This window comes from Lactuca sativa, chromosome 5, assembly GCF_002870075.4.
Source record: "Lactuca sativa cultivar Salinas chromosome 5, Lsat_Salinas_v11, whole genome shotgun sequence".
In the NCBI taxonomy this organism is placed as follows: Eukaryota; Viridiplantae; Streptophyta; class Magnoliopsida; order Asterales; family Asteraceae; genus Lactuca; species Lactuca sativa.
The window spans coordinates 49,478,536-49,505,722 of NC_056627.2; the positions used below are offsets into that span (position 1 = coordinate 49,478,536).

Here is a 27,187-nt window from a genome sequence, read left to right on the forward strand (position 1 = left end):
AATTAAAAAACATGATTTTAAATAGATAATATTTCATTAATTAAAAATACAAATATCATACATTGCTTAAGTTAAAAAAAAAAACGTAAAAATTTAGAAAATCCGATTAGAAACATAAAACCTACAACATACACCAAACGATCAAAAACTTGAAAAAAAAAACTAGAAATTAGCCACGATTTGCGTAACGTTTATTCACTTCCTCCTTCATCGTCGAAATAATTTGAAGCTCGTCCCCGGTCATATGCGACGTCTCCAACGATAGTATTCGCATGTCGCTGTCCCTTTGTTTCCGCAACTCCCTTTCGGAAGCAATTTGCAAAATCTTGTTCATTCTATCTTTTATACCCTTCATGTCGGCCCCCATTTCTTTCAATTCATCTGAATCTGACGCTTTGCCTTTGCCTTTGCCTTTGCTTTTTTGCTTTGTCTCTTCCCATTGGTCGGGAAGGTGGTGAAACTAGAACAGATTCATCTTTGTTCAGATCAAATTTGTAACACCGTAAATTTCAAAACAATTTTTCATTTTAAAATAATCGTTTAATTCTTAAAAACACTTGGCTTAAAATCTCATTCATAATCGAATTACAAAACATAACTCCATTTTTACTTGCATAATAAACCAGGATCCTCAAAACATGACTCTTTCTCTGGTGTGTACAATCGAGTCGGTGTCGTCCCGTGATCCTAAGAGAAACCTGAAACACATAACACAAAACACTGTAAGCACGAAGCTTAGTGAGTTTCCCAAAATACCACACATAACACATATTAGCCACTCGAGGCTATAACTCTGTGGGTCTGTGGACCCTACTCTGTGAACCTTCCGGTTCTAACTCTGTGAACCTTCCGATTCTAACTCTGGGAACCTTCCGATTCTAACTCTGTAAACATGCACAGCATAAATCACATAGAAATAATGCAGTACAACACGTAACATACACAACATACAAATACTCTGTCACAGAACTCTGATTACCTACTCAAGGTAAATTATAGTGAGAAGACTCACCTCGCGTATCTCGATAACTCGCAAATCCCGGAAATCACTCGCGCTCGATCCCCCGAGCTATAATCCTCCTATAACACAATATATCTCTAATTAACACTTTCACAACTAAGGTTGACTACCCATGTCAAGTCAACACTGGTCAACTCTGGTCAACGGTCAACGGTCAACTTGACCGGACTCGGCGAGTGCACTAGAGCGACTCGGCGAGTCTATACGTGTTCACTGACTCCCTAGGATCCTCTCTTGACACGTCGAGTACTTCCCTAACTCGACGAGTTCCACCTGGCATGAATCGTGGGGCCACCACAACTCAACTCGCCGAGTCTCAAGAACAACTCGGCGAGTTCAGGCTTGACTCAGCCCCCTAATGACTCTCCCTGACTCACTGGGTCATCCCCCAACCCGACGAGTCCACTCGTTGAACACTTTACGTGAAACCCCGACCCTACTCGCCGAGTCTCAAGAACAACTCGGCGAGTTCATGCCATGCACAAACTCTATTGACCTTCTGAGGTCAGATCTGCTTTCCCCAACCATAGATCTAGTCTCCCCTAGCATGAATGTCACGTAAAGTTTGGAACTTGATGCTTGTATAACCCCCACAAGGCATCAAAAGATGATTTGGTCCCAAAAATGACCACCTAGGTCTAATAACTCCATAATAACCCAAAAAGCCCCAAGGGTTAAGGTCTCTGGACCTCTTTGAGTCCAGATCCAAGGCACAAACTCGAAGAGGGACCATTTGCTTCACATAATCACTCTCCAAGAGGGTTTTAAAACCCTAACTCTAAAAATCAACCCTAAAACTGAGGAGATTTGAACCATTACCTCAAAATGAAACCTTTGGACTCTGGATCTGCTAGAATCTCACCTCCTCCTTGCTCTTGCCACCTTCTTCTTGCTAAACAAGGAATACAAAGGCCCAAAAGTGACTTATTCTCTCCCAAAATGAATTAGCTCTCTTAGGGTTCTCTTAAGGGAATGGTAGCTGCAATGGAAGGTTGTAAGTGCCCTTAAATAGGCTCAAAACCCGGGGAATTAGGGTTTCATTAAACAACGTGGACTCGCCGAGTCCGGACGCGAACCCGTGTCCAAACCGCGATCATACTCAGCGAGTTTGACCTCCAACTCGCCGAGTCCCCTCACAAATCACCAAATTTATAAGAATAAATAATACCTGGGAATCCGGGCTGTTACAATTCTCCCCCACTAGAACTAGACTTCGCCCTCGAAGTCTCGCTCTACAAATAACTCCGGATGCTGCTCACGTATCTCACGCTCTGGCTCCCAAGTCATCTCGGACCCTTTCCAATGCTGCCACTGAACCAAAACCAAGGGTACCTCCTTTGCTCCTCAGAACCTTGATTTTCCGATCTCTGATTGCCATTGGTCTCTCAGCTTAATTCAGGCTCGCATCCACCTGAATATCCTCTAATGGAACCACTGCCGACTCATCGGCTATACACTTCCGCAGTTGCGACACATGGAAAGTGTCGCGAATCTGCCCCAACTCTGCTGGCAAATCCAAACGATAGGCTACCCTGCCTACCCTCGCGATCACCCGAAAAGGATCGATTTATCGGGGCCCTAACTTGCCCCTCTTCCTGAATCGGACCACTCCTTTCCAAGGAGGGACCTTCAGGAGTACAAAGTCACCGACCAAAAATTCGCGCTCGGACCGGCGCCTGTCCGCATAACTCTTTTGGCGACTCTGAGCGGTCAACAACCTCTGCCTGACCTGCTGTATCTGCTCTGACGTCTGAAGCACGATCTCTGTACTTCCCATCACACGTTGCTCTACCTCTCCCCCGCAAATGGGGTCCGATACCCCCTTCCTTACAACATCTCAAAGGGTGGCATACTGATGCACTGATGATGGCTGTTGTTGTAGGAAAACTCTGCCAAGGGCAAATACGGGCCACAATTTCCCCCCCCCCCCCCCCCCCGAAATCTAATACACATGCCCAAAACATATCCTTGAGCATCTGAATCGTTCGCTCGCTCTGAAGTGTCCGCAGACATCACTATGGTAAACTCTAGCTCATTTCTCATATTCATCTTCAATACCGAGCACCAGGTCAGCCTTTGGCCCCACAACTGAACCCCCAAAGGTCACACATAACATGATCCAAAACATCTCACTAACTTCCTCCCCGTGACCACTATCACGGCCCAGTGACACGCAAGTCACGAAATCCACTTTTCCTCAAAAAAAAAATACAATCCGATCGAAGATCGACTAAGCTCTAACCTCTGGCGTCTCCTGCGCATATTCTCCCACGCGCCTCGCTGATCCTCCCGAAAGAGACGGAGACCCCAGTCTCGCCCCGGTTTAACCACTAGGCTCCAAAAACTCAACACTAGGGCTACTCAAGCCTAAAACTCTTCTGCATCATGCACTTATCGGAGAACACTCCATCATCACACTCTCTTGCCGTCTAGTGGGTACTATGGCTTCCCGAAACATTACGATAGCCTCTGACTAGTGTGTACTACGGCTCCCCGTAGTATCATAACGCCAACTAACTAGTGAGTACTACAGCTCCCCATAGTACCACGACTCCCTCCCTCTGACTTGTGAGTACTATGGCTCCCCGTAGCATCACAACACCCTCTCTCTCTGGCTTGTGAGTACTACGGCTCCCCATAGCATCACAACACCCTCTGACTGGTGAATACTACGGCTCCCCGTAGCATCACGACTCTCTCTCTCTCTCTCTCTCTCTCTCCGACTTGTGAGTACTGCGGCTCCCCGTAGCATCACAACACCCTCTGACTGGTGAATACTCCGGCTCCCCGTAGCTTCACCCTATACTCTCATTCTCATTACAACGCCACACTATGTTCACTAACTCGTGCACCGAAGACTATCATAGATAGTTACACACACACTTGCCCCAATATGCATTACAGACTCTGGCGGCAACCGCCATAACACAGAACCTACCTCTGCGGAGATCCACTTCCTTAAATAATCCCTCTTGATGACAATACACGAAGGACTCCTACTGGAACCGTGGATACATGATACATCACTAACCATCTTAAACCCAAGACTCTAAATAACTCTGAAATCGGGACGTTATACGCGGAAACCACGGAACACCCTAACAGAGCATCACAATGTCCTGCCTCTACCACTGATTCCCTTACTCCCAGCACCATACACATACAACAATACATTTCCTCTGAATCCCATAATAATTTCCTATTTCACTCAATGCGCAACTTCAGTGCATCCAAATACTCAATTGGAATACAAGGAAGGCACTAACTCTTCAGAACACACTGATGATCCTCCGAAATCCTTTCCATTGCTGCTCAAAATCCAAGCAAGAATACACATCCCAACCCGGAAGTTGGCTACTCGACAATCTTCTACCCATATTTCAACCCAGAAGTTCTCAACTGCCCATACCATCATTACGAGTCTTCCACTTGAAACGACTCTGACCACCACCAGATTCTTGACCATTGACCACCCACTGTGGAGACACCCATCCTTCGCTCAGACATATACCACATTCATTATCTCACCCTGCACCTTTCCTTGATCACTAATAACCCTGATCTCATGAATTCAAGCCGCAGGTTTCTGTATCCAACCCCTAACCGCTCTTGCACAAATCTATGGTTCTCTCAATAAAACACCCGGTTCTCCCCCACTTAGGGTTCGAACCATCACTATTTGACACATCAACAACCTCACAAACCATTTTCACCAGCAATAACGCACCTGCCCCTGGAAAGTGCTACGCAACGCCCGATAATCCCCTTTAAGGAAATCAATCGATCTCATAACTCTGAACCTCAGATGAAATCCTCAAGAACTTCTCGTCACAACTGCCTCTAGTCGTTCCAAGTCTCGTACCAATCCAATATCAAACAACTCAACTGTCCAATAACATCACTGACTCATAGACTGGACCACGAAATCATCATACTCCCCCACCTCGACTCATCAACCGACGTTCCAACACATGGATCATCCCAAGAACAGGCACCCACTCCCATATTTAATACCCAACATAGATAGAAAAACCATTGCACTGATTAACTCGACTGGACTCCCCACTGATACCTCTACAATATGCCCTACTATACTCAAATAGGTGTAACGTGGTCCTCGACTATCTCAGTCCCAACTAACTATCTGCTCGTGGTAAATCACTGCCTCGCGGCACACATTCTACCTGATACTCTGATGGAAAATCATCATCAATGACAACCTGCAGGGTTTACCCCCAAACCCAAAACTTAAACATCATGCCTCTCATGTTCCGCACACGAACATAAATAGCACCACCCAGGTCATAGAAGGTGACATCTCCTCTATCGACTAATTGCTCAACTCAGACCGAAATTCTCCCCTCCCTCTGACTCCTTACCAAAGTACTCTGAAAGGCTCTCGACCTCCCTCTCAAGGGACGCCTCTTCGAACTCAATCATGGCCCACAGGCCTAACACCCATAGCATCCAATCTCTACCTCATCAATCGTGACCGGATAACCGGAGAACCACAAGCATTATTCACTACGAACCATGGCACTCATCCCATGACATCTCTTCTCAATATGCTCCGGTGTATGGTACCCGAACCATAGCATCACTCCTCTATCTGCTCCGATGTATGGTACTCGAACCATAACATCATTGCTTCATCCGCTCCGATTTATGGTACTCGTGTTGGATAAGGTGTCTAAGTCCATAACTTATTTGGTATATACTTGACCCGACCCGGCATGGTCCATTTGGGTTGCATTTCATCCAAACTATTTATGGATAATTTTATGAGAGTTATACACATATGATTATTAATATATTGTAAGTTATAATATACTAATATGAAGTTATTTAATTAGTGTTAGTCTTAAATTAATTATGAATTAATTTAGAGATTAAAAGGAAGACTAATTAGATTATGGGCTATTGGTTTTATATGGTGTGGGCTAACACTCATTTGTTAATGGGCTAGGCTTATATGGAAATCCATGGATGATCCATGGAGCTTTTTACCCATGGATCCTTGGAAAAGGAAAGGTCATGGGTTATTAGGGTTTCACCCTAATCATGTACACTATATAAGCATGCTTATGTTGCATGAAATAGCCACTAGTGTGACTAGTGTTACTAGAGTATGTGTTTTTGTGTGTGACTGATTTCTATGTGTGTAAACACTCTCTCAAAGTTTTCCAAGAGTTTGTGGTGATTTGTGATTCCATTTGAGGCATTCACACTATTGGTGCTTGGCCCTCAAACTCCTTAGGAATTGAACTCATCATCAAAAGGTATGTAATCTCATCTAATTCTTTTATGTTTAAAAGTATCCCATGCCATGTTAGATAGGTTATGAACCTTGGAAAATTATTATTTTGCATGTATTTTAGTAGACAAACATAGATCCAAGGTTTATTAGGGTTGCATGCACACTTAGGAAGTGTTAGATTGCTCAAAACCCAACAGTGGTATCAGAGCCTAGGCTTGTTTTCTTGAATACTTGATGCAAATTGCTGAAAATCGAAGATTTTATGCTGTCTGCACAGCTGACTCGCCGATTCCATGAAGGGACTTGACGAGTCCAAGGCAAAACCCATCCAACTCGGCGAGTTGGTTCATGCACTCGACGAGTTGGACCCCCAGACAGTATATCTTCGAGTTTTGGTGCTGGAATTGGTCTAGAATCATTACCTTCAATTGTTTTGGACTCATAAAACTTGTTTTTGATGTGGTAATGATGATGGTGGACCAATTTCAAAGTTATAATCAAATTTCAATTTTATATGTGTTCATATGATTCTTGAAATTGTTGATGTGGATGTTCATGTTCATATGAGTTTTGTTAGATCATAGGAATTATTTGCAAATTGTTTGTTAGTTAATTCTTGATCTTAATGTGTTTTAATGGAATTCTTAATTTGTCCTCAAGTTATGGAATTCCATGAGTTTTTTCTTTTAAATGTTTTTTAAGAAGTTGTAGGTTACATTTTCTTGAAGAGTTTTTCCCATAAATGCTTTTATGGACTTCATAACTTGTCCTCAAGTTATGGATTTCCAAGAGACTCTTCATTAAAAGCTTTAAAACACTTAATTAAAACTCATAAGTTATGAATATCCAAAAGTTTTTGAATTCTTCAAAACTTGCCCTCAAGTTTTGGAATTTGTAAAGTCTCACACAAACTTTAATTCCATACCCTAGAAGTTTTAAAAGTTAAAATTCTACCCTTATACTATTATAAGATTAATGGTTAATTATATATATATATATATATATATATATATATATATATATATATATATATATATATATATATATATATATATATATATATATATATATATATATAAGAACAAGTCGTTTTACCGTTAGTAGGCCTCATTCACGAAGCCGGTCTATAAGGTGGGTATAAGGTTGTTGCCTATAAAATGGCAACTTAATGGGTATCCACTCTCACCCACCGCTTGCTTGACTGGTGGAGGGTCGTTAGCCGAACGGGTAGGACAATGACTTTAAATTCTCATTAAAAGTATAATGATTATTATAAAGTAACTAAATATTTTTTATTTAATTCCCAATCTTAGTTACTTTAGGAAAAATGTGAATTTGGTGCTAGCCCATGGAATTCACACTTTGTATCTTACCAAGTCGTTGATGGAGCGTGTGTGGTTAACCGGCACACTAACTTGGACTAGTAAGGATCACGAAGGGTGACTTAATGTTTGTCATAGATCAATGGAGCGTGTGTGGTTAACCGGCACATTGATTACGTGATAATATTAAGGGTATCAAGTGAATTGGTATGGTTATTCACACCTTGTTTTGTGATCCTCGGCATCCCAGTCACAAAATTTGAGAGGGCACACTCGAGATTGAAACATGCCATTGAAAAGTTCAATGAATCTCAAAAGATCTAGGAATTTCAAATCCAATTAAAACCTAATAAATTATTTTGTTTTTCATGGTGGAAATTGGTGAATCGTCATTCGCCTACCTTCAAATATTTTATAGCTTGGATTACGGCATCCCTCTTCCAAATTATAAAATATTGTGTTGGGTCCTAGCCTTAATATTTCATATTGGGTGTTATATTAAGGACTTTGAATCAACTAACTTGATTTTCTCCCATTATAGATGTCTGGTTCAGACAACTATGATCTTCCCAAATCTCTTGAAGATGGTGTACCTCAACATCATGCTTCACTTCCTCCACCTCCTCCAATTATTCTCCCTCACCCACAAGTTCTTGAAAAGTTTAAAGTCACTCAATCCCTATTGGCAAGCATAGTCTATGTGTGCTCACATCTTGGAGATAAAGTCACATATTGACAAGCCGGGAGAGTTGGGTGTCAAAGTCTCGTGAAAGTTGGATGTTCAATCACTTTCTTAGTAACATAGTGAGTCTTTTTGGGACTACTATGAGACAGACTATGACATGACCCTTAATGATGTTATCTATTTGCTTGGTGTTGTGGAATCAACAATGATTTGGAACACCAGTAAAGCAAATTTGATTAAAAGAACAACTTCCCAAGTCTTAAATGGACATTGACAATGGTAGCATTGGATATCTAGAAAAAGATTTCTCATCCCAATGGAAAGGGATCGGCCATAGTCAACTCGGTTGACCAAATGGTAAAGATAAAGGCTAAGTCTGAGATAGTCTCATGTGCCATTACCAAAGGGTCCATGTGTTTTGTTGCCAAAGGAAGGGGCATTGGTTACAAAGCTGCCCTATTCACTTGGAAGGTCATAAGATTGATCAAGTCAAAAAGTTTGACTCTACTTCAGTTAAAGTCCACTGACTAACTCTATTAAGTTTCTATTTGGAGATTCTTATTACATAATGTGAATGGGTCACATGTTGATGTTTTAAGAATCAAAGAAAAGATAGGAAGCTTAAAGTAAGTATATGTTGATTCTGATTGCAAAGGTGGGTTTTCGATTGCATGGTTCAGCAATCAGAATTTTGAGTTGTTGCTTAAGAGTTATAATATATATTGCTTATGAATAGATAACAACAAGGTTTTCATGTGGATTGTAAGGATAAGTTTTTCCGCAAAGTTTTAAAATAAAAGGAAAAAAGGGTTTTAATTTTATTTATTTTAAAAAATATCCTTACAATGGCATCTGTGGAAAATTGTTGCTTATATGTTTCCAGTAATAGCAATATTGGAAAGTGGATTCGATTTTTTCATTTGTGGTAGTGTCTGAATTTACCAAATGAAGAAATCTTTTCATCACCCAAGTTTCAATTGGACAGAAACTTGGAATCATACAAGTTGTATTGTATGATGAATGAGAATTTTCATCTTTGAAAACTAAGACTAATTCTTTGATCACATGTATATGTGAGTCAATTGAAGGACTAAGGAATTAGGTACACTGGGTGTGCGCTGGTCAAGGTCCACCACAAAGATTGATTTGTCATGATTTACTAAAGATTATTAAATATGATTATACTTATGAGGTTAAGTATAATTATGTAACATTGGAAAGGTTACAATGTATGACAGAACAAATGAGAAGAATCAAATTAGGCAGAAAGATAAAAGTTTCTCAAATCTGAAAGGATGGGAGAGTACTTTAGTATCATATTTCATGATCATCTTAATGATTATGAAACCATATCACAAATTCATACTCTAAGGACGTTTTAGTGTATTGTTATGGCTAAGAAGAGAGGTCATGAATTGTTGGATTGGTTAAAATCAAGAAGATGAGTCATATTTTGTTCCAAAACAATTCTTAGAGTCATACTCCAAGATTGTAACATTGAGTGACATAAAGTAAGGTTTAAAACACTTATCAAATGTAGTGTAGAATGTTTCCACCCTTGTACATTTGAGATTGGTAAGTTGTGATGTCTTGGATGAGACAAAGACCAACTAAGACCAATTGTGTGAAGTGTTAGTCTTGATAAGAATCCGCACTATCCCTTGAATATTTGTTTTGTCAAGGAATGATTCTTGACTGGGGAAACTTATATGTCAAGGGGACAGTGGGAGCCTTAAAGATCCTGAAAGAGTTTCAAGATTTAATCAAGAGTAAAACCTGTAATTTATCACTAGCACACAACTTAAGGTTTGCAACCTATCGTGTTGACATAATTCTTGTTTCTGTACCTACTTCAAATAAGTTGAATTTGCATGTGAGTTATCAGAGTTCAACTTGGAAGCATTGGTGGGCCTTGTGCTACCAAGGTGACAAGAAACTAAGACTAAACAAGTTTAATCCATGTAAGGCTGAATTTGTCAAAACCATAATCACAAGATAAGGTTATTGACAAATTCACATGGATAGGAACTCATACACTATAAAATCTAAGTGTCATAAGGTTTCTCTCCGATTCATGAAAATGATGGTGAGGAAACGCTTTCACTAAGTAGATTTTACGTAGATATCAATTGTGTTATTTGCATTTTCAAAAGTCGTTAGTGGAGTGCATGTGGTTAACCGGCACACTAACATGGACTTGTGAGAAATGGCAAATGCCTAAGCAATTGAGACTATGATTACGACATCCCTTTTCATAGTTCTAAAAATTGTTTAGACACACATGTGAGCTATTTAAGAAAGGGTGTATGAATCTAAATTTCAGAAGTCCAGCAGATTTCTGGAAATATGTCAGAGCTAGTGGGAGCATAAGAGTTATGCTGATAATCATCATGTTAGTGGGAGCATGATTATTACGTTTAGTGTTGCAAGTTAGCAATGTTAATTATAGAAAAAAAAAGTTTCAATTCGTGAAGTTGCAGTGGTTGAAAAGTTGTTTTGCTATAATTAAAGGAGAGGAAATTATACTTCATTTCAATTCTAGAAGCTTAGATTGAGATTTTAATCATCTTTAGTCAAGGACATATATATATTGTGTTTTCAAAATTCGATTATGATTACGGCATCCCTCTTCATAGTTAAATTTTGAAAACATGGCAAATAAAAAATAAAAAATATTGTAGCAAAAGACTGGTCTAGTATCATGTCTTTATGTCAAACATCATGAATCGTGTCCCATATGCTTCGGATATAGGATCGATTACATGTGCTATAATATTCATCTTTTCTAAAATTTCCAAATGCTTAAGGCATTGAGAAGGGAAAAGTCTAGAACTGGATATGACTAAAGTGATTAAGCAATTGTCCAGGACAATCTGAGGTTCGCCAAAGATTGGTTGCTCAGGGAAAGTTGGAAGTATGATGTAAGTTGTCGGAAAGGACCATATTGACATATTCTGAAAAGAAGTAACTCTTGTTCGGAAGTGATAGTCAAAATGGGACTATGGAAATGTCTCCATAGGTGGAAGTTATTCAATCTATGTAAGATTAGAAAACCTTAATGCAAGAAGGATGTTCAAAACAATGTACTTTGAATATGAGACTTCCGTTCCATAGAAGTTGATCTTCTTTGGAATACTCTGTAATGATTGGTGACAAGGTTTTGGTGACTTTGTGCATAATCATTACAAGAGGAACATTGCATAAAAGTTTAAAATCTAACAGATTTTTTGGTAAATGATAGGAATCGGGGATTCTCACATTTACAATAAGGATTTGGGATTGTGAAATGAGTATCATTGGAATCATGTTCAATTGATCTACATCACAATGTAAGGATCATAGACAAACATAGTGTGCATACTTGGAGTATGGTATAACTATCGTTTAGAAAAACAAAGTGTACATGCTAGGAGCATGGGACGACTGTTGTTTTTATTCAAGTCTTAAGTTGATTGTTTGAAACATTATACAATGAATAATGTGTAATCAATATGGTGATAAGTAAAACGTGGTTCTATTTATATTCAAAAGGGTTCTGAGACCATATTGGATTCGATTATTATTGTGTTTCACTTTGCATGTTTTGACTTCCAAAATAGCTAGGTTATTCTTTCCGAATGACTAAGTTATTTAAACACTCCACAGTCGTTCATATGTTAGAAGTAGGTATGAATCAAGACTGTCATGAATCGAGTTTGTAGATGGCTAAATGGTTTTAGTCATAGCAATGGTTGCTACAACATTCATGAGTGCTCATAAGTTATGAGTATTGGAATAAACCCACGCTCACTTGTATCACTTAATGGAATTTATCTCGAGTGATCGTGAGACGGTAATATCATATAAATCTTCAAACCTAGAGATATAAGTTGTTACCTATGAGTTGGTTGTGCATTGATTGCACGTAAACGCATCAGTAACTTGATGTTATAAAACGTGCCTTTGTGTACAATTCAACAAGTAGTAGAACAAGCATATGAGTCGAAGTTTATCTGTTCCTTCTAGAAATAGAAGCGATATCTGGGCCCTCGATGATTTTTTTGTGACCTATGTACCGGCCGGTCAGAACTAAATTGATGTGTTCGATTAAGTTCTTTGTCAAACAAATCGGAAACCGGGAAACAAACTGCTGGACAACAAGTACGACGTTGTTCCATATATTTGTCCGGCTGATATCATGAGAACAGAGGATTGTATGATCACTTATCTAAAATGGCGCTTCATAGTTCAACAGAGTTTTCGAGAGCTACGATTGCTGGTTGGTTCCTGAAGTAACATACACAAATATAGTTATTAGACTTATCCAAGTGGGAGTCTGTTGGATAAGGTGTCTAAGTCCATAACTTATTTGGTATATACTTGACCCGACCCGGCATGGTCCATTTGGGTTGCATTTCATCCAAACTATTTATGGATAATTTTATGAGAGCTATACACATATGATTATTAATATATTGTAAGTTATAATATATTAATATGAAGTTATTTAATTAGTGTTAGTCTTAAATTAATTATGAATTAATTTAGAGATTAAAAGGAAGACTAATTAGATTATGGGCTATTGGTTTTATATGGTGTGGGCTAACACTCATTTGTTAATGGGCTAGGCTTATATGGAGGTCCATGGAGATTTTACCCATGGATCCTTGGAAAAGGAAAGGTCATGGGTTATTAGGGTTTCACCCTAATCATGTACACTATATAAGCATGCTTATGTTGCATGAAATAGCCACTAGTGTGACTAGTGTTACTAGAGTATGTGTTTTTGTGTGTGACCGATTTCTATGTGTGTAAACACTCTCTCAAAGTTTTCCAAGAGTTTGTGGTGATTTGTGATTCCATTTGAGGCATTCACACTATTGGTGCTTGGCCCTCAAACTCCTTAGGAATTGAACTCATCATCAAAAGGTATGTAATCTCATCTAATTCTTTTATGTTTAAAAGTATCCCATGCCATGTTAGATAGGTTATGAACCTTGGAAAATTATTATTTTGCATGTATTTAGACAAACATAGATCCAAGGTTTATTAGGGTTGCATGCACACTTAGGAAGTGTTAGATTGCTCAAAACCCAACACTCAAACCATAATTTCACTCCTCGATCCGCTCCGATGTATGGTACTTGAACCATAATTTCACTCCTCGATCCGCTCCGATGTATGGTACTCGAACCATAACATCATTCCTCAATCCGCTCCGATGTATGGTACTCAAACCATAACATCACTCCTCAATCCGCTCCGATGTATGGTACTCGAACCATAACATCACTCCTCAATCCGCTCCGATGTATGGTACTCGAACCATAACATCACTCCTCAATATGCTTCGATGTATGGTACTCGAACCATAACATCACTCCTCAATCCGCTCCGATGTATGGTACTCGAACCATAACATCACTCCTCAATCTGCTCCGATGTATGGTACTCGAACCATAACATCACTCCTCAATACGCTTCGATGTATGGTACTCGAACCATAACATCACTCCTCCATCCGCTCATTAGAACCTTCAGAATACTCCCTGTATCAAATATGGGTCCTCTGCTTTCAGTAGTACAGGCCCATACTACCTGCCACATCTACCCATACTTTCCACACGGACTATCCCGGAGCTTCTAAGTAGCTGCTCGACCTTCTTGTTCACCAATTCCATCGCGCGATCTGTGACATCCCCAAAATCTCGGCCAGAAAAGACCAATTTTCATTTATGCTTTTAAATATTTTCAGAGTAAATCCTTTTGATTTGAAAGAGTTGCGGAATTTGTTCCCAAAAACAAAACATGATAAAACATTGTTTACCGAAGCATTTCATAAAAGAAATGTATTTTCATTATAATCAAAACTCGGGGTGTCATGTTCCGATTCAGACCAATAAGCATAAACGAATACATTACAAGTCATATAACAAATATAAACATATGCAGACTTGTAAACAAAACAACTTGATGGTTCATCCATCTCATGCCCTTCCGCCACTACCTGTAATACAATTTAAAACTGAGTGGGTCAGGCTTGGGAGCCTGGTGAGCATATAGGGTTTTCAACCCACAATAAATATCATATTTAATTTTCACCAACCAACAATAACCCAATTACCCATTCCCGTTATTCTCACTTTAATGTCCCTAAAACAACTAACATAAGGGACCTAGTCTAAGAATATTTCATCGGGGTGACAACACATGCTTCGGGGGTACCTCAGCAATATAAGTCAAATAAGGCAACCATGAGGGGGATGGAGTACAGCGAATGAACACCCAAGTTCATTAACACCTACAGGTGGCGAACCTGCTAATGTTTCCACAAGACTGTCTAGAATAGCCAGTGGTCGTCATCTAAACTCCGCTAGATGACTCAATCAAACAACAACGAGGCCTCTCATCTGTTTATTACACACCAACTGTCTACCCATGTTCTACCCAACATATTAGTAGATAAAAATATACATTTGTATACATAGTTTAAAGAAAACCTGTATAGCATGCTTTAATCAACACATATATCACATAACAGATGAGGCACACACACACATAACACATATCTCATAAAGAAATAAGCAGATCTATAAGATAGAAGAGAGTGAATACTCATTCACACATAACACAACCAAATATATACACATAGCACGTATTTTTATATAAAATACTTCGTATTATTGTATTAGAAGAAATAACTACACACTCACTTGATCAGAAGATGATCGGACAGCACTACGGCTTATAGAAGTAGTAATCCACAGCAGATCTGGAAGATCTTCTTGAAAATCGAACTTCTCGCGGGCAGAGCTTTGACTCGGGAACCGCACTTTTCGGGATCTTCGGGATCTCGGGACTTGCCTCGGGCTAGAGTATGATACCGGGACTTCGGGGTAGCTTCGGGGGTTTTTGCACAGAGCTTCGACACGAAAACGAGAGAGAATTGGCAAAAATACCCGGAACCCTCGCATCCTATTTATAGGAGGCTGGAGCCTCGGAGTACGCGGGGTGTACTGCGTTACGCGGGGCGTACTGCCCAAAACGTCATTGCTTACGTATCCGAAGTGCTCGAGTGCGAGTGTCGACATCCCTCGGAGTACGCGGGGCGTACTCGAGTACGCGGGGCGTACCTCGGATCAGATCGGTGACTCCTTCGGATAATGCTCCCGAATTTTGAATTAAAAATAAATACAAAATGATTAATAAACTTCGGAAATTCATAACTTCATCATACGAACTCCGTTTTCGACGTTCTTTATATCCACGCGAAGGTGAGACCATGCTCTACGACTTTCGTTTAGACTCCGTCGGCTAATTTTGACTTTATTTTTATTAATTATTTTTAATAGGCCGGGACAGAAACTTTCGTTATAAATTCATAACTTCTTCGTTTGACGTCCGTTCTCGCCTAACTTTTTATCGTTTCAATACCAACAATGAGATCTTCGATTCTCATTTAGATTGCTTCGGCTAACAACCGCTCGATCTCAAATCGAGTAAAACAGGCTGTATATCGCTAAGCCGGAACTTCGATAAATCATAACTTCCTCATACGAAGTCAGATTTGGGCGTTCTATATATATTCGGAAACCTCGTTTCAACTACTACAACATTAACCAAATATATTAAGTTTATTTTACACTTAAATTTTGACGCTTATTTTTATTCTTAATTAATCAAACCACATAATTAAGCAATTAAGCACAAAACACACAATACTCAAATAATACAATCTTATTATTTCAAAACGGGTTACAGAGGTTAACCTAGACTATTACATTGCTACAAATGGCAAGCCCGAAACACAGGCGTTACAATTCTCTCCACCTTAGAATGATTCCGTCCCCGGAATCACACATCAACAAACAAATGCGGATAGCGACTCAACATGTCACTCTCCGTCTCCCAGGTGAGATTCGGCCCATTCGTGTGTTTCCATCGGACAAGCACTAACCCAACCATTTTGCGTCGCAACTTCTTAGTCTTTCGGTCAACAATTGCCTCTGGTTCTTCAATCAACCTTTTGTTCTCATCAATTCTCAATTCAGAAATTGGAATTATATCGGGAACTTCTCCCGTGAACTTCCTCAAATAACACACATGAAAGGTGTTGTGAATTCCATTCAGTTCTTCGGGTAATTCGAGCTTGTAAGCTTGATTCCCAATCCTCTGAAGGACTCTAAACGGTCCAATAAACCTTGGACTCAACTTTCCCCTTTTACCAAATCTTATAAGTCCCTTCCACGGCGAGACTTTAAGCAAAACCGAATCTCCAACCTCAAAAGTCATCGGTCTTCGCTTCTTGTCAGCATAGCTCTTTTGACGATCTTGAGCTGCTAACATTCTTTCCCTAATTATTTTCAACTTTTCAGCAGTTTGATGAACCAACTCCGGTCCCATAAACTGCTTTTCCCCAGCCTCAAGCCAACAAGACGGCGTACGACAGTTTTGTCCATACAAAGCTTGGTACGGTGCCATCTTAATGCTCGAGTGAAAACTATTATTATAGGAAAATTCTACCAACGGTAAATGTTCATCCCAATTACCTAGGAATTCCAAGGTACATGCTCTCAGCATATCTTCAAGTGTTTGTATTGTTCTTTCACTCTGACCATCAGTCTGCGGATGGTAAGCTGTGCTTAAACATAACTTGGTACCCATTTCCTCTTGTAGACTTTTCCAAAACCTTGAGGTGAAACGGCTATCACGATCCGATACAATCGTTAACGGAACACCGTGAAGCCTCACAATTTCCTTCACGTAAGAATTCGCAAGCTTCTCCATAGACCATTTCTCCCTGGCCGCTATGAAATGTGCACTCTTAGTGAATCGATCAACGACCACCCAAATCATGTCGTGACCATTCTTTGTTCTGGGCAGTTTAGTGACAAAATCCATAGCAATGTCTTCCCACTTACCCATAGGCACAGGCAATGGTTCTAAACTCCCGTAAGGTTTCTGATGTTGTGTCTTGACTCTCGCACAAGTCACACACTCGGCCACATACTTTGCAACATCAAGCTTCATCGTCGGCCACCAGTAGTAGGGTTTCAGGTCCCTATACATTTTAGTGCTACCCGGATGAATCGAGTACATGGTCTTGTGAGCTTCTTCCATCAGAAGATCCCTAATTCCTCCTGACTTAGGTACCCAAATACGATCTTGGAATACCTTCAGTCCATGACCGTTAGTACCAAACACCAACGTTTTACCCAAACGTTCCTCCTTTCGGTCATTTTTCTCAGAAGCTTCCTCTTGAGCTTTCTTTATACTTTCCACAATGGTCGAGACAACTTCAATTTTCAACGCTCTTGGCCTCTTCCTTTCAAGATTGACTTTCCGACTGAGAGCATCAGCAACAACATTAGCTTTACCGGGGTGGTAAAGTATCTCGCAGTCGTAGTCTTTAAGTAATTCTAGCCAGCGTCGTTGCCTCATATTCAATTCTTTCTGATTAAAGAGGTATTGGAGACTCTTATGATCAGTGAAAAGTTTGCACTTCGTGCCATAGAGGTAATGCCTCCATATTTTCAGAGCGAAAACTACCGCTGCCAACTCCAAATCATGAGTCGAGTAATTCTTTTCATGCTCTTTCAACTGTCGAGACGCATATGCTATCACCTTTTCTCTTTGGGTCAAAACACAACCCAATCCAACACCAGACGCATCGCTATAAACAGCGAAGTCTTCGACTCCATCGGGTAGAGAAAGTATCGGTGCCTCGCATAGCTTCTTCTTTAACTTCTCGAATGCTTCTTTATGCTTCTCACTCCAAGCATAAGTAGCTCCTTTGTGGGTCAAAGCTGTTAATGGAGTAGCAATCGAAGAAAAGCCTTGGATAAACCTTCGGTAATATCCGGCTAATCCTAAAAAGCTTCGAATCTCCGTGGGACTTTTCGGTTGTTCCCACTTCGTTACAGCTTCAATCTTCGCTGGATCAACCATTATCCCTTCTTGGTTGACCACGTGACCCAAGAATTGGACCTCACGAATCCAAAAATCACATTTGGAGAACTTCACATAAAGCTTCTCCTTCTTCAAAACTTCTAACACTTCTCGCAAGTGTCTGCCATGCTCCTCCTGGCTTTTCGAGTAGACCAGAATGTCGTCTATGAACACTATCACGGATTTATCAAGGAAAGGATTACAAACCCTATTCATCAAATCCATGAACGCTGCTGGAGCATTGGTTAGTCCAAACGACATAACCAAGAACTCGTAGTGTCCATATCTAGTTCTGAATGCAGTCTTCTCGATATCTTGCTCTCTTACTTTCAGCTGATGATATCCTGACCTAAGATCGATCTTCGAGAAATAGCTCGAACCTTGCAATTGATCAAACAGGTCATCAATCCTCGGCAACGGATATCTATTCTTTATTGTTGCCTTGTTCAGCTCTCTGTAATCGATGCACATTCTCATACTTCCATCTTTCTTCTTTACAAATAACACCGGAGCTCCCCAGGGCGATGAACTAGGTCTAATGAAACCTTTGTCCAATAACTCCTGAAGTTGCATCATCAGCTCCTTCATCTCCGTCGGTGCTAATCGATAAGGTGCTTTTGCTATTGGCGTGGTTCCTGGTAACAAGTCTATTCTGAACTCCACTTGTCTATCAGGTGGTAATCCAGGAAGATCCTCGGGAAATACTTCCGGATAATCACACACCACTGGAATGCTCTGCATCACCTTCTTTTCTTTCTTAGCATCAATCACGAATGCTAAATATGATGTACATCCCTTGGTCAAACACTTTCTGGCTTTCATTAGAGAAATGATTCCAGAATTCACTCTGCGTTTGTCCCCATACACCATAAACGAATCTTTCCCAGGCGGGTTTACTTTAACTATCTTCTTCTTGCACAAAATTTCGGCATCATTGGCGCTAAGCCAATCCATTCCCAAGACGATGTCGAAACCATTTAGTTCGATAGGCAATAATTCCTCGAGAAACTTATTCCCATTAAGGTCGATCAAGACGTTTTTCATACGATGGCTAACAGGTACAAACTTGCCACTAGCTACTTCGACTAATAAAGCATTATTTAGTCTATCAACAAGCAAAGCTAGCTTTCTACCAAACTCATGCGAAATAAAGGAGTAGTTGGCTCCAGAATCAAACAATATATGAGCAGGTAATTCGTTTACGAGAAAGGTACCTGAAGCGACATCAGCTTCATCTTTCGCAGCCTCAAGTGTCATCTGGAAGGCTCTCGCCTTCGGCTTTGGTGGAATGTTGGGCCTAGCTGCCTCCTTCTTCTTCGGACAGTCTTTCAAAATATGCCCCTCTTCATTACACCCAAAACACATCCTTTTGTTGTTCGGACATTCATTGGCAAAATGTCCAACCTTTCCACACTTGTAGCAGGTTACATCCTCGCTACATTTCCCAAAGTGCTTTTTCCTACACTTATCACACCACTTCGCTTCGCCTCCTTTTCCTCCAAACTTTTTCGAATCAAATTTCGAAAATTTACTCTTCTTACTGGAACCAGATGTTCCTTCAAACTTCCTTTTCTCACCAACCTCAACCTTGTCGGTGGTTCTCCCCTTGATCATGTTCTCCACAGACTTGGCAGCCCAGATAGCTGCCTCTAGAGTAAGTGCCTGACGTACCGGCACCTCGTACTCCCATGGAAGTCCCTTCGCATACCGATCCACCTTTGTCAGCTCGTCTGGAACGATACGCAAGGCAAACTCCATCTTATCGGTGAAGTTATTGGTGTACTCATCCACTGACATGCTACCCTTCGTCAATGTCAAAAACTTGTTCTCCAACTCCAACAGATTTTGAGCCGAGCAGAACTTGCGCTTAAACTGCACCAAGAACTCTGCCCATGACAATTGCAGTGGCTCGCTAGGGCTTAAGGTCTTCCCTAGAGTGTTCCACCAACGAACGGCTCCACCTCGGAATTGTCGCACGGCATAGATAGTCTGCAACTTGCCTCTACAGCCACGTGTCATAAAGGCTAACTCCATTTCGGAGATCCAATCCATAACCCCAATCGGATCCTCCTTTCCATTGAAGGTCGATGGTTTACAAGTCAAAAAGTCCTTGTACTTGCATCCCATTCCATCATTCCTTCCATCATGGTTATCTTGCCTAACTATCGGTGGGTTGGCTGGACCAACAGACCCACTGAAGTTTCCACCTTCCGAGTGCCCTTCATTCAGTTCAGGCTCTTCCACACGAATCGACAGTTCTTCACGATTTTGTTGAAGCAACCGTCTAGTTTCATCCATCTGACGATCCAACGTCGTCTGAATCATCAATTGCACACCAGCCATGGTTATTGGCTCAGGTGCTGCTGCTACGACAGGTATTGGCTCAATCACTGGTGGTTGATTCCTGTTTTCGTCAGCATTTCCAACTCCACTTCTTGTTCTCACCATTTTGATCTACACCGAATAAGGTGAAATTAGATCCTCAATCATGATAGATATTCAAATCATCCTTATCACTCCGAAACGTTTACATGCTAGTTCTAATATCGTAGACGTACGCTTAGAATCCTACACACATAAGGTTTCTAGATCCGGTCGGCAACAGACCATAGATCCGAACAAATAATATCATATATGGCAACATATAACATTTAGCACATAAAGCATTTTAGGCAACTTTCCTAAAATAAACTAGTGCTCGTGTCTAAAACTTAACAGACACGCATCTCAAAACTTCACTTAGCATTCTAAGTTTAAGTCTAGAAATCCAACAAATTCCTAGTTCGCTTAAACTAATGCTCTGATACCAACTGTGACATCCCCAAAATCTCGGCCAGAAAAGACCGATTTTCATTTATGCTTTTAAATATTTTCAGAGTAAATCCTTTTGATTTGAAAGAGTTGCGGAATTTGTTCCCAAAAACAAAACATGATAAAACATTGTTTACCGAAGCATTTCATAAAAGAAATGTATTTTCATTATAATCAAAACTCGGGGTGTCATGTTCCGATTCAGACCAATAAGCATAAACGAATACATTACAAGTCATATAACAAATATAAACATATGCAGACTTGTAAACAAAACAACTTGATGGTTCATCCATCTCATGCCCTTCCGCCACTACCTGTAATACAATTTAAAACTGAGTGGGTCAGGCTTGGGAGCCTGGTGAGCATATAGGGTTTTCAACCCACAATAAATATCATATTTAATTTTCACCAACCAACAATAACCCAATTACCCATTCCCGTTATTCTCACTTTAATGTCCCTAAAACAACTAACATAAGGGACCTAGTCTAAGAATATTTCATCGGGGTGACAACACATGCTTCGGGGGTACCTCAGCAATATAAGTCAAATAAGGCAACCATGAGGGGGATGGAGTACAGCGAATGAACACCCAAGTTCATTAACACCTACAGGTGGCGAACCTGCTAATGTTTCCACAAGACTGTCTAGAATAGCCAGTGGTCGTCATCTAAACTCCGCTAGATGACTCAATCAAACAACAACGAGGCCTCTCATCTGTTTATTACACACCAACTGTCTACCCATGTTCTACCCAACATATTAGTAGATAAAAATATACATTTGTATACATAGTTTAAAGAAAACCTGTATAGCATGCTTTAATCAACACATATATCACATAACAGATGAGGCACACACACACATAACACATATCTCATAAAGAAATAAGCAGATCTATAAGATAGAAGAGAGTGAATACTCATTCACACATAACACAACCAAATATATACACATAGCACGTATTTTTATATAAAATACTTCGTATTATTGTATTAGAAGAAATAACTACACACTCACTTGATCAGAAGATGATCGGACAGCACTACGGCTTATAGAAGTAGTAATCCACAGCAGATCTGGAAGATCTTCTCGAAAATCGAACTTCTCGCGGGCAGAGCTTCGACTCGGGAACCGCACTTTTCGGGATCTTCGGGATCTCGGGACTTGCCTCGGGCTAGAGTATGATACCGGGACTTCGGGGTAGCTTCGGGGGTTTTTGCACAGAGCTTCGACACGAAAACGAGAGAGAATTGGAAAAAATACCCGGAACCCTCGCATCCTATTTATAGGAGGCTGGAGCCTCGGAGTACGCGGGGTGTACTGCGTTACGCGGGGCGTACTGCCCAAAACGTCATTGCTTACGTATCCGAAGTGCTCGAGTGCGAGTGTCGACATCCCTCGGAGTACGCGGGGCGTACTCGAGTACGCGGGGCGTACCTCGGATCAGATCGGTGACTCCTTCGGATAATGCTCCCGAATTTTGAATTAAAAATAAATACAAAATGATTAATAAACTTCGGAAATTCATAACTTCATCATACGAACTCCGTTTTCGACGTTCTTTATATCCACGCGAAGGTGAGACCATGCTCTACGACTTTCGTTTAGACTCCGTCGGCTAATTTTGACTTTATTTTTATTAATTATTTTTAATAGGCCAGGACAGAAACTTTCGTTATAAATTCATAACTTCTTCGTTTGACGTCCGTTCTCGCCTAACTTTTTATCGTTTCAATACCAACAATGAGATCTTCGATTCTCATTTAGATTGCTTCGGCTAACAACCGCTCGATCTCAAATCGAGTAAAACAGGCTGTATATCGCTAAGCCGGAACTTCGATAAATCATAACTTCCTCATACGAAGTCAGATTTGGGCGTTCTATATATATTCGGAAACCTCGTTTCAACTACTACAACATTAACCAAATATATTAAGTTTATTTTACACTTAAATTTTGACGCTTATTTTTATTCTTAATTAATCAAACCACATAATTAAGCAATTAAGCACAAAACACACAATACTCAAATAATACAATCTTATTATTTCAAAACGGGTTACAGAGGTTAACCTAGACTATTACATTGCTACAAATGGCAAGCCCGAAACACAGGCGTTACACGATCGCTCCCCAACGAAATTCTCTACTCTGCCAGCGCGCTCATCTGGCTAAGGTTACTCCCTAGGCTCTTCCTAGATTCCCACACTTCCCTGCCATCAGCTGCTGAAGAGATCCTAACGATGCCAGCCATCTACCTCCTGAGTATCGTCATATTCGCTTGGTAGCTAACTCCCATCATCGAGAGTTCCACAAAGCACGAAGCAAGTAGCATTCGGGCATCGAAGAATATATATGAATCACTCTGGGTGATAACTCCGCTTGCTCTGCTCATCCTCGAGAGTACCACCGAACTCTACAACTCTTTCCCCCGCGGGTTCTAACTATTCTTTCTCTAAGTACCACGGTACTTATCTAGGTATCTCCCCTAGATTACTCCTCTACTCAAATTCCCTAAAGGATTCCAACTAACTATTCTCACTCATCGCATACTCAAAAGCACATCTCATATAACATCAATTCCTAGGCTAAGGCATCACAAATCAGGCCACTCTAGTCCTAAGATATGGAATACCTAGCTTGTCTCTAGCATGCATTAATATCTCATAAAGTGCATCATAAATATCTCATAACACAAAAGTAAGGGTATTTTGGGAAATCACCGTTCGAGCTCTGGCCGATTGTACACACTGCTCTTTCTCGCTTTCTCTTGAACTCTTATTCGCTTTAGAAAATTATTTCTTTCAAAACTTTTCTTACTTCCTCATTTTGAGTCCAGATTTACCCGAAGGCGCATCCGAATCCCTCAAACCAAGGCTCTGATACCAACTTGTAACACCATAACTTTCAAAACAATTTTTCATTTTAAAATAATCGTTTAATTCTTAAAAACACTTGGCTTAAAATCTCATTCATAATCGAATTACAAAACATAACTCCATTTTTACTTGCATAATAAACCAGGATCCTCAAAACATGACTCTTTCTCTGGTGTGTACAATCGAGTCGGTGTCGTCCCGTGATCCTAAGAGAAACCTGAAACACATAACACAAAACACTGTAAGCACGAAGCTTAGTGAGTTTCCCAAAATACCACACATAACACATATTAGCCACTCGAGGCTATAACTCTGTGGGTCTGTGGACCCTACTCTGTGAACCTTCCGGTTCTAACTCTGGGAACCTTCCGGTTCTAACTCTGTAAACATGCACAACATAAATCACATAGAAATAATGCAGTACAACACGTAACATACACAGCATACAAATACTCTGTCACATAACTCTGGTTACCTACTCAAGGTAAAGTATAGTGAGAAGACTCACCTCGCGTATCTCGATAACTCGCAAATCCCGGAAATCACTCGCGCTCGATCCCCCGAGCTATAATCCTCCTATAACACAATATATCTCTAATTAACACTTTCACAACTAAGGTTGACTACCCATGTCAAGTCAACACTGGTCAACTCTGGTCAACGGTCAACGGTCAACTTGACCGGACTCGGCGAGTGCACTAGAGCGACTCGGCGAGTCTATACATGTTCACTGACTCCCTAGGATCCTCTATTGACACGTCGAGTACTTCCCTAACTCGACGAGTTCCACTTGGCATGAATCGCGGGGCCACCACAACTCAACTCGCCGAGTCTCAAGAATAACTCGGCGAGTTCAGGCTTGACTCAGCCCCCTAATGACTCTCCCTGACTCACTGGGTCATCCCCCAACCCGGCGAGTCCACTCGTTGAACACTTTACGTGAAACCCCGACCCTACTCGCCGAGTCTCAAGAACAACTCGGCGAGTTCATGCCATGCACAAACTCTATTGACCTTCTGAGGTCAGATCTGCTTTCCCAAACCATAGATCTAGTCTCCCCTAGCATGAATGCCACGTAAAGTTTGGAACTTGATGCTTGTATAACCCCCACAAGGCATCAAAAGATGATTTGGTCCCAAAAATGACCACCTAGGTCTAATAACTCCATAATAGCCCAAAAAGCCCCAAGGGTTAAGGTCTCTGGACCTCTTTGAGTCCAGATCCAAGGCACAAACTCGAAGAGGGACCATTTGCTTCACATAATCACTCTCCAAAGGGGTTATAAAACCCTAACTCTAAAAATCAACCCTAAAACTGAGGAGATTCGAACCATTACCTCAAAATGAAACCTCTGGACTCTGGATCTGCTGGAATATCACCTCCTCCTTGCTCTTGCCACCTTCTTCTTGCTAAACAAGGAATACAAAGGCCCAAAAGTGACTTATTCTCTCCCAAAACGAATTAGCTCTCTTAGGGTTCTCTCAAGGGACTGGTAGCCACAATGGAAGGCTGTAAGTGCCTTTAAATAGGCTCCAAACCCGGGGAATTAGGGTTTCATTAAACAGCGTGGACTCGCCGAGTCCGGACGCGAACCCGTGCCCAAACCGCGATCATACTCAGCAAGTTTGACCTCCAACTCGCCGAGTCCCCTCACAAATCACCAAATTTATAAGAATAAATAATACCTGGGAATCCGGGCTGTTACAAAATTGAACACGATCATTTAATGTAGTATGGTCGGACTCAGATGTTCTACTACGTTTTGAACCACTGTCGATATGCTCATCTGATGTTTTGCTACTTTGTCATTTCTTGTTATCTTTCACAAAATTTCAAACTTCAAGAAACTTGAAAGCCTTCGGGTTTTCTTTTTGATACACTTCCAACGCTTTCCTCAAAATCACATCATCGTTTTCTCCACTTTTCCATTGACGTTTCATGTTGTTATACAAATCATTAAACAACATGACTTCCTTGTTCATCTTCCCCCATTTCAAGTAAACTTGATGTTTTGAACGGTGTTCTCCATGGTTCATTCCTTTATGGAACCTATGTAAAACATGAATCCAAAAACGGTCATGCTTTTGGTCTTTTCCAACCGTCGCATCTTCTGAAATATCGATCCAAGATTGTGCCAACACTAACACTTCCAAGGGTTCCCAACATTTTGCCTCCGCCTTCTCTTTTCTTTTAGTTGCTGCTCGAGTGGGTTGAGTTTCTGCAACAAATTCCGGTTCCGAATCAGAAACAACCATTTGTGGTTGTGTTTGTGTTTGTTGAACAAACTCGGGTTGAGACAAAAATCAAATGGATTAAAATATATGTCGAGTTGTGGTAGTGTTTGTGGTAGTGGTTGTGTTGGTCGTTGTGGATAATACGGAAGCATACGGCCATAATGGTAATACGGAGGTGAAAAAATCGGTTGATCAAATGAAGATATTGGGGTTGTGGTGTTTCTAACGGGTGTTTTTTCTTTGTTGGACCTTTTGGAAGAAGACATTTTGAAAAAAAATTGGAGGAAAAGAGAGTAAAATTGTAAGGATTTTGGTAGAAAGTTATGTAAAAAAGGGTAAGTATATATATATATATATATATATATATATATATATATATATATATATATATATATATATGTGTGTGTGTGTGTGTGTGTGTATAGTAAAAAAATAAAAAAAAAATAATAAATAAATCAATTCAGTCGCAAGGACCATTCAACGGTCAACATGTACCAACCAATCATAACACGCGGTCCTCTCTAGTCGCAGTGCGGCCAAAACCACACGAAATCGCACCCAGGGGCGGTGTTTGTGGTCCACGTGGCAAGAGTTCGGTTCTAAACCGCAACCCACTCCCATCAGTCTAATAATAATAGAATAGTAATTAGTATTATTTGTCATTTTCTCATGAATTATGTTTTCTTTACAAATGCTCCATACAATGACATTTGCATTTTCTTATTACTGTTTTTTTAATATTGATGTTGATAATATATTAGGCAATTATTTATTTGATTCCTGGTTTTTATGAGAAATTTAAATTTGTCTTGAATAAATTTCGGTTATGATTGTCGATAATTAATTGTATTTTTATATTGAAAATATTACAAAATCATGTTTAGTTAATAATTTATTGAAAATAATTAATTAATAATTATGAGTTTTATTTTAAAATTTTAATTATTGTTGTAATCGTGGTTCCCACGTGCTATAAAGTAGTTATGGGAATGAAGCAAGTCGTTGGTATTAGGATGAGGTGGCAGCTGTAACACTCGGATCACGT

The 27,187-nt window shown here is 40.3% G+C and overlaps 1 protein-coding gene across 1 annotated transcript; it reads right to left on the reverse strand.

The window, feature by feature from the left end:
• Positions 1-169: 169 nt before the first annotated feature.
• Positions 170-26,163, reverse strand: LOC111883272 (glutathione S-transferase T3-like). Its single transcript, XM_023879610.2, has 2 exons — positions 25,747-26,163; positions 170-460 (listed from the first exon to the last, which is right to left on the reverse strand). Exons 1-2 carry the CDS (start codon positions 26,161-26,163, stop codon positions 170-172), a joined length of 708 nt encoding a protein of 235 aa, XP_023735378.2.
• Positions 26,164-27,187: the final 1,024 nt, after the last annotated feature.

Excerpts from the sequence above, each read along its gene's own strand:
- LOC111883272 (XM_023879610.2), bottom strand. The coding sequence starts at position 26,163 with ATGGTTGTTTCTGATTCGGAACCGGAATTTGTTGCAGAAACTCAACCC. Across the intron at positions 461-25,746 it reads AGGCTTTCAAGTTTCTTGAA|TTTCACCACCTTCCCGACCA; the intron begins GTTTGAAATTTT and ends AATCTGTTCTAG.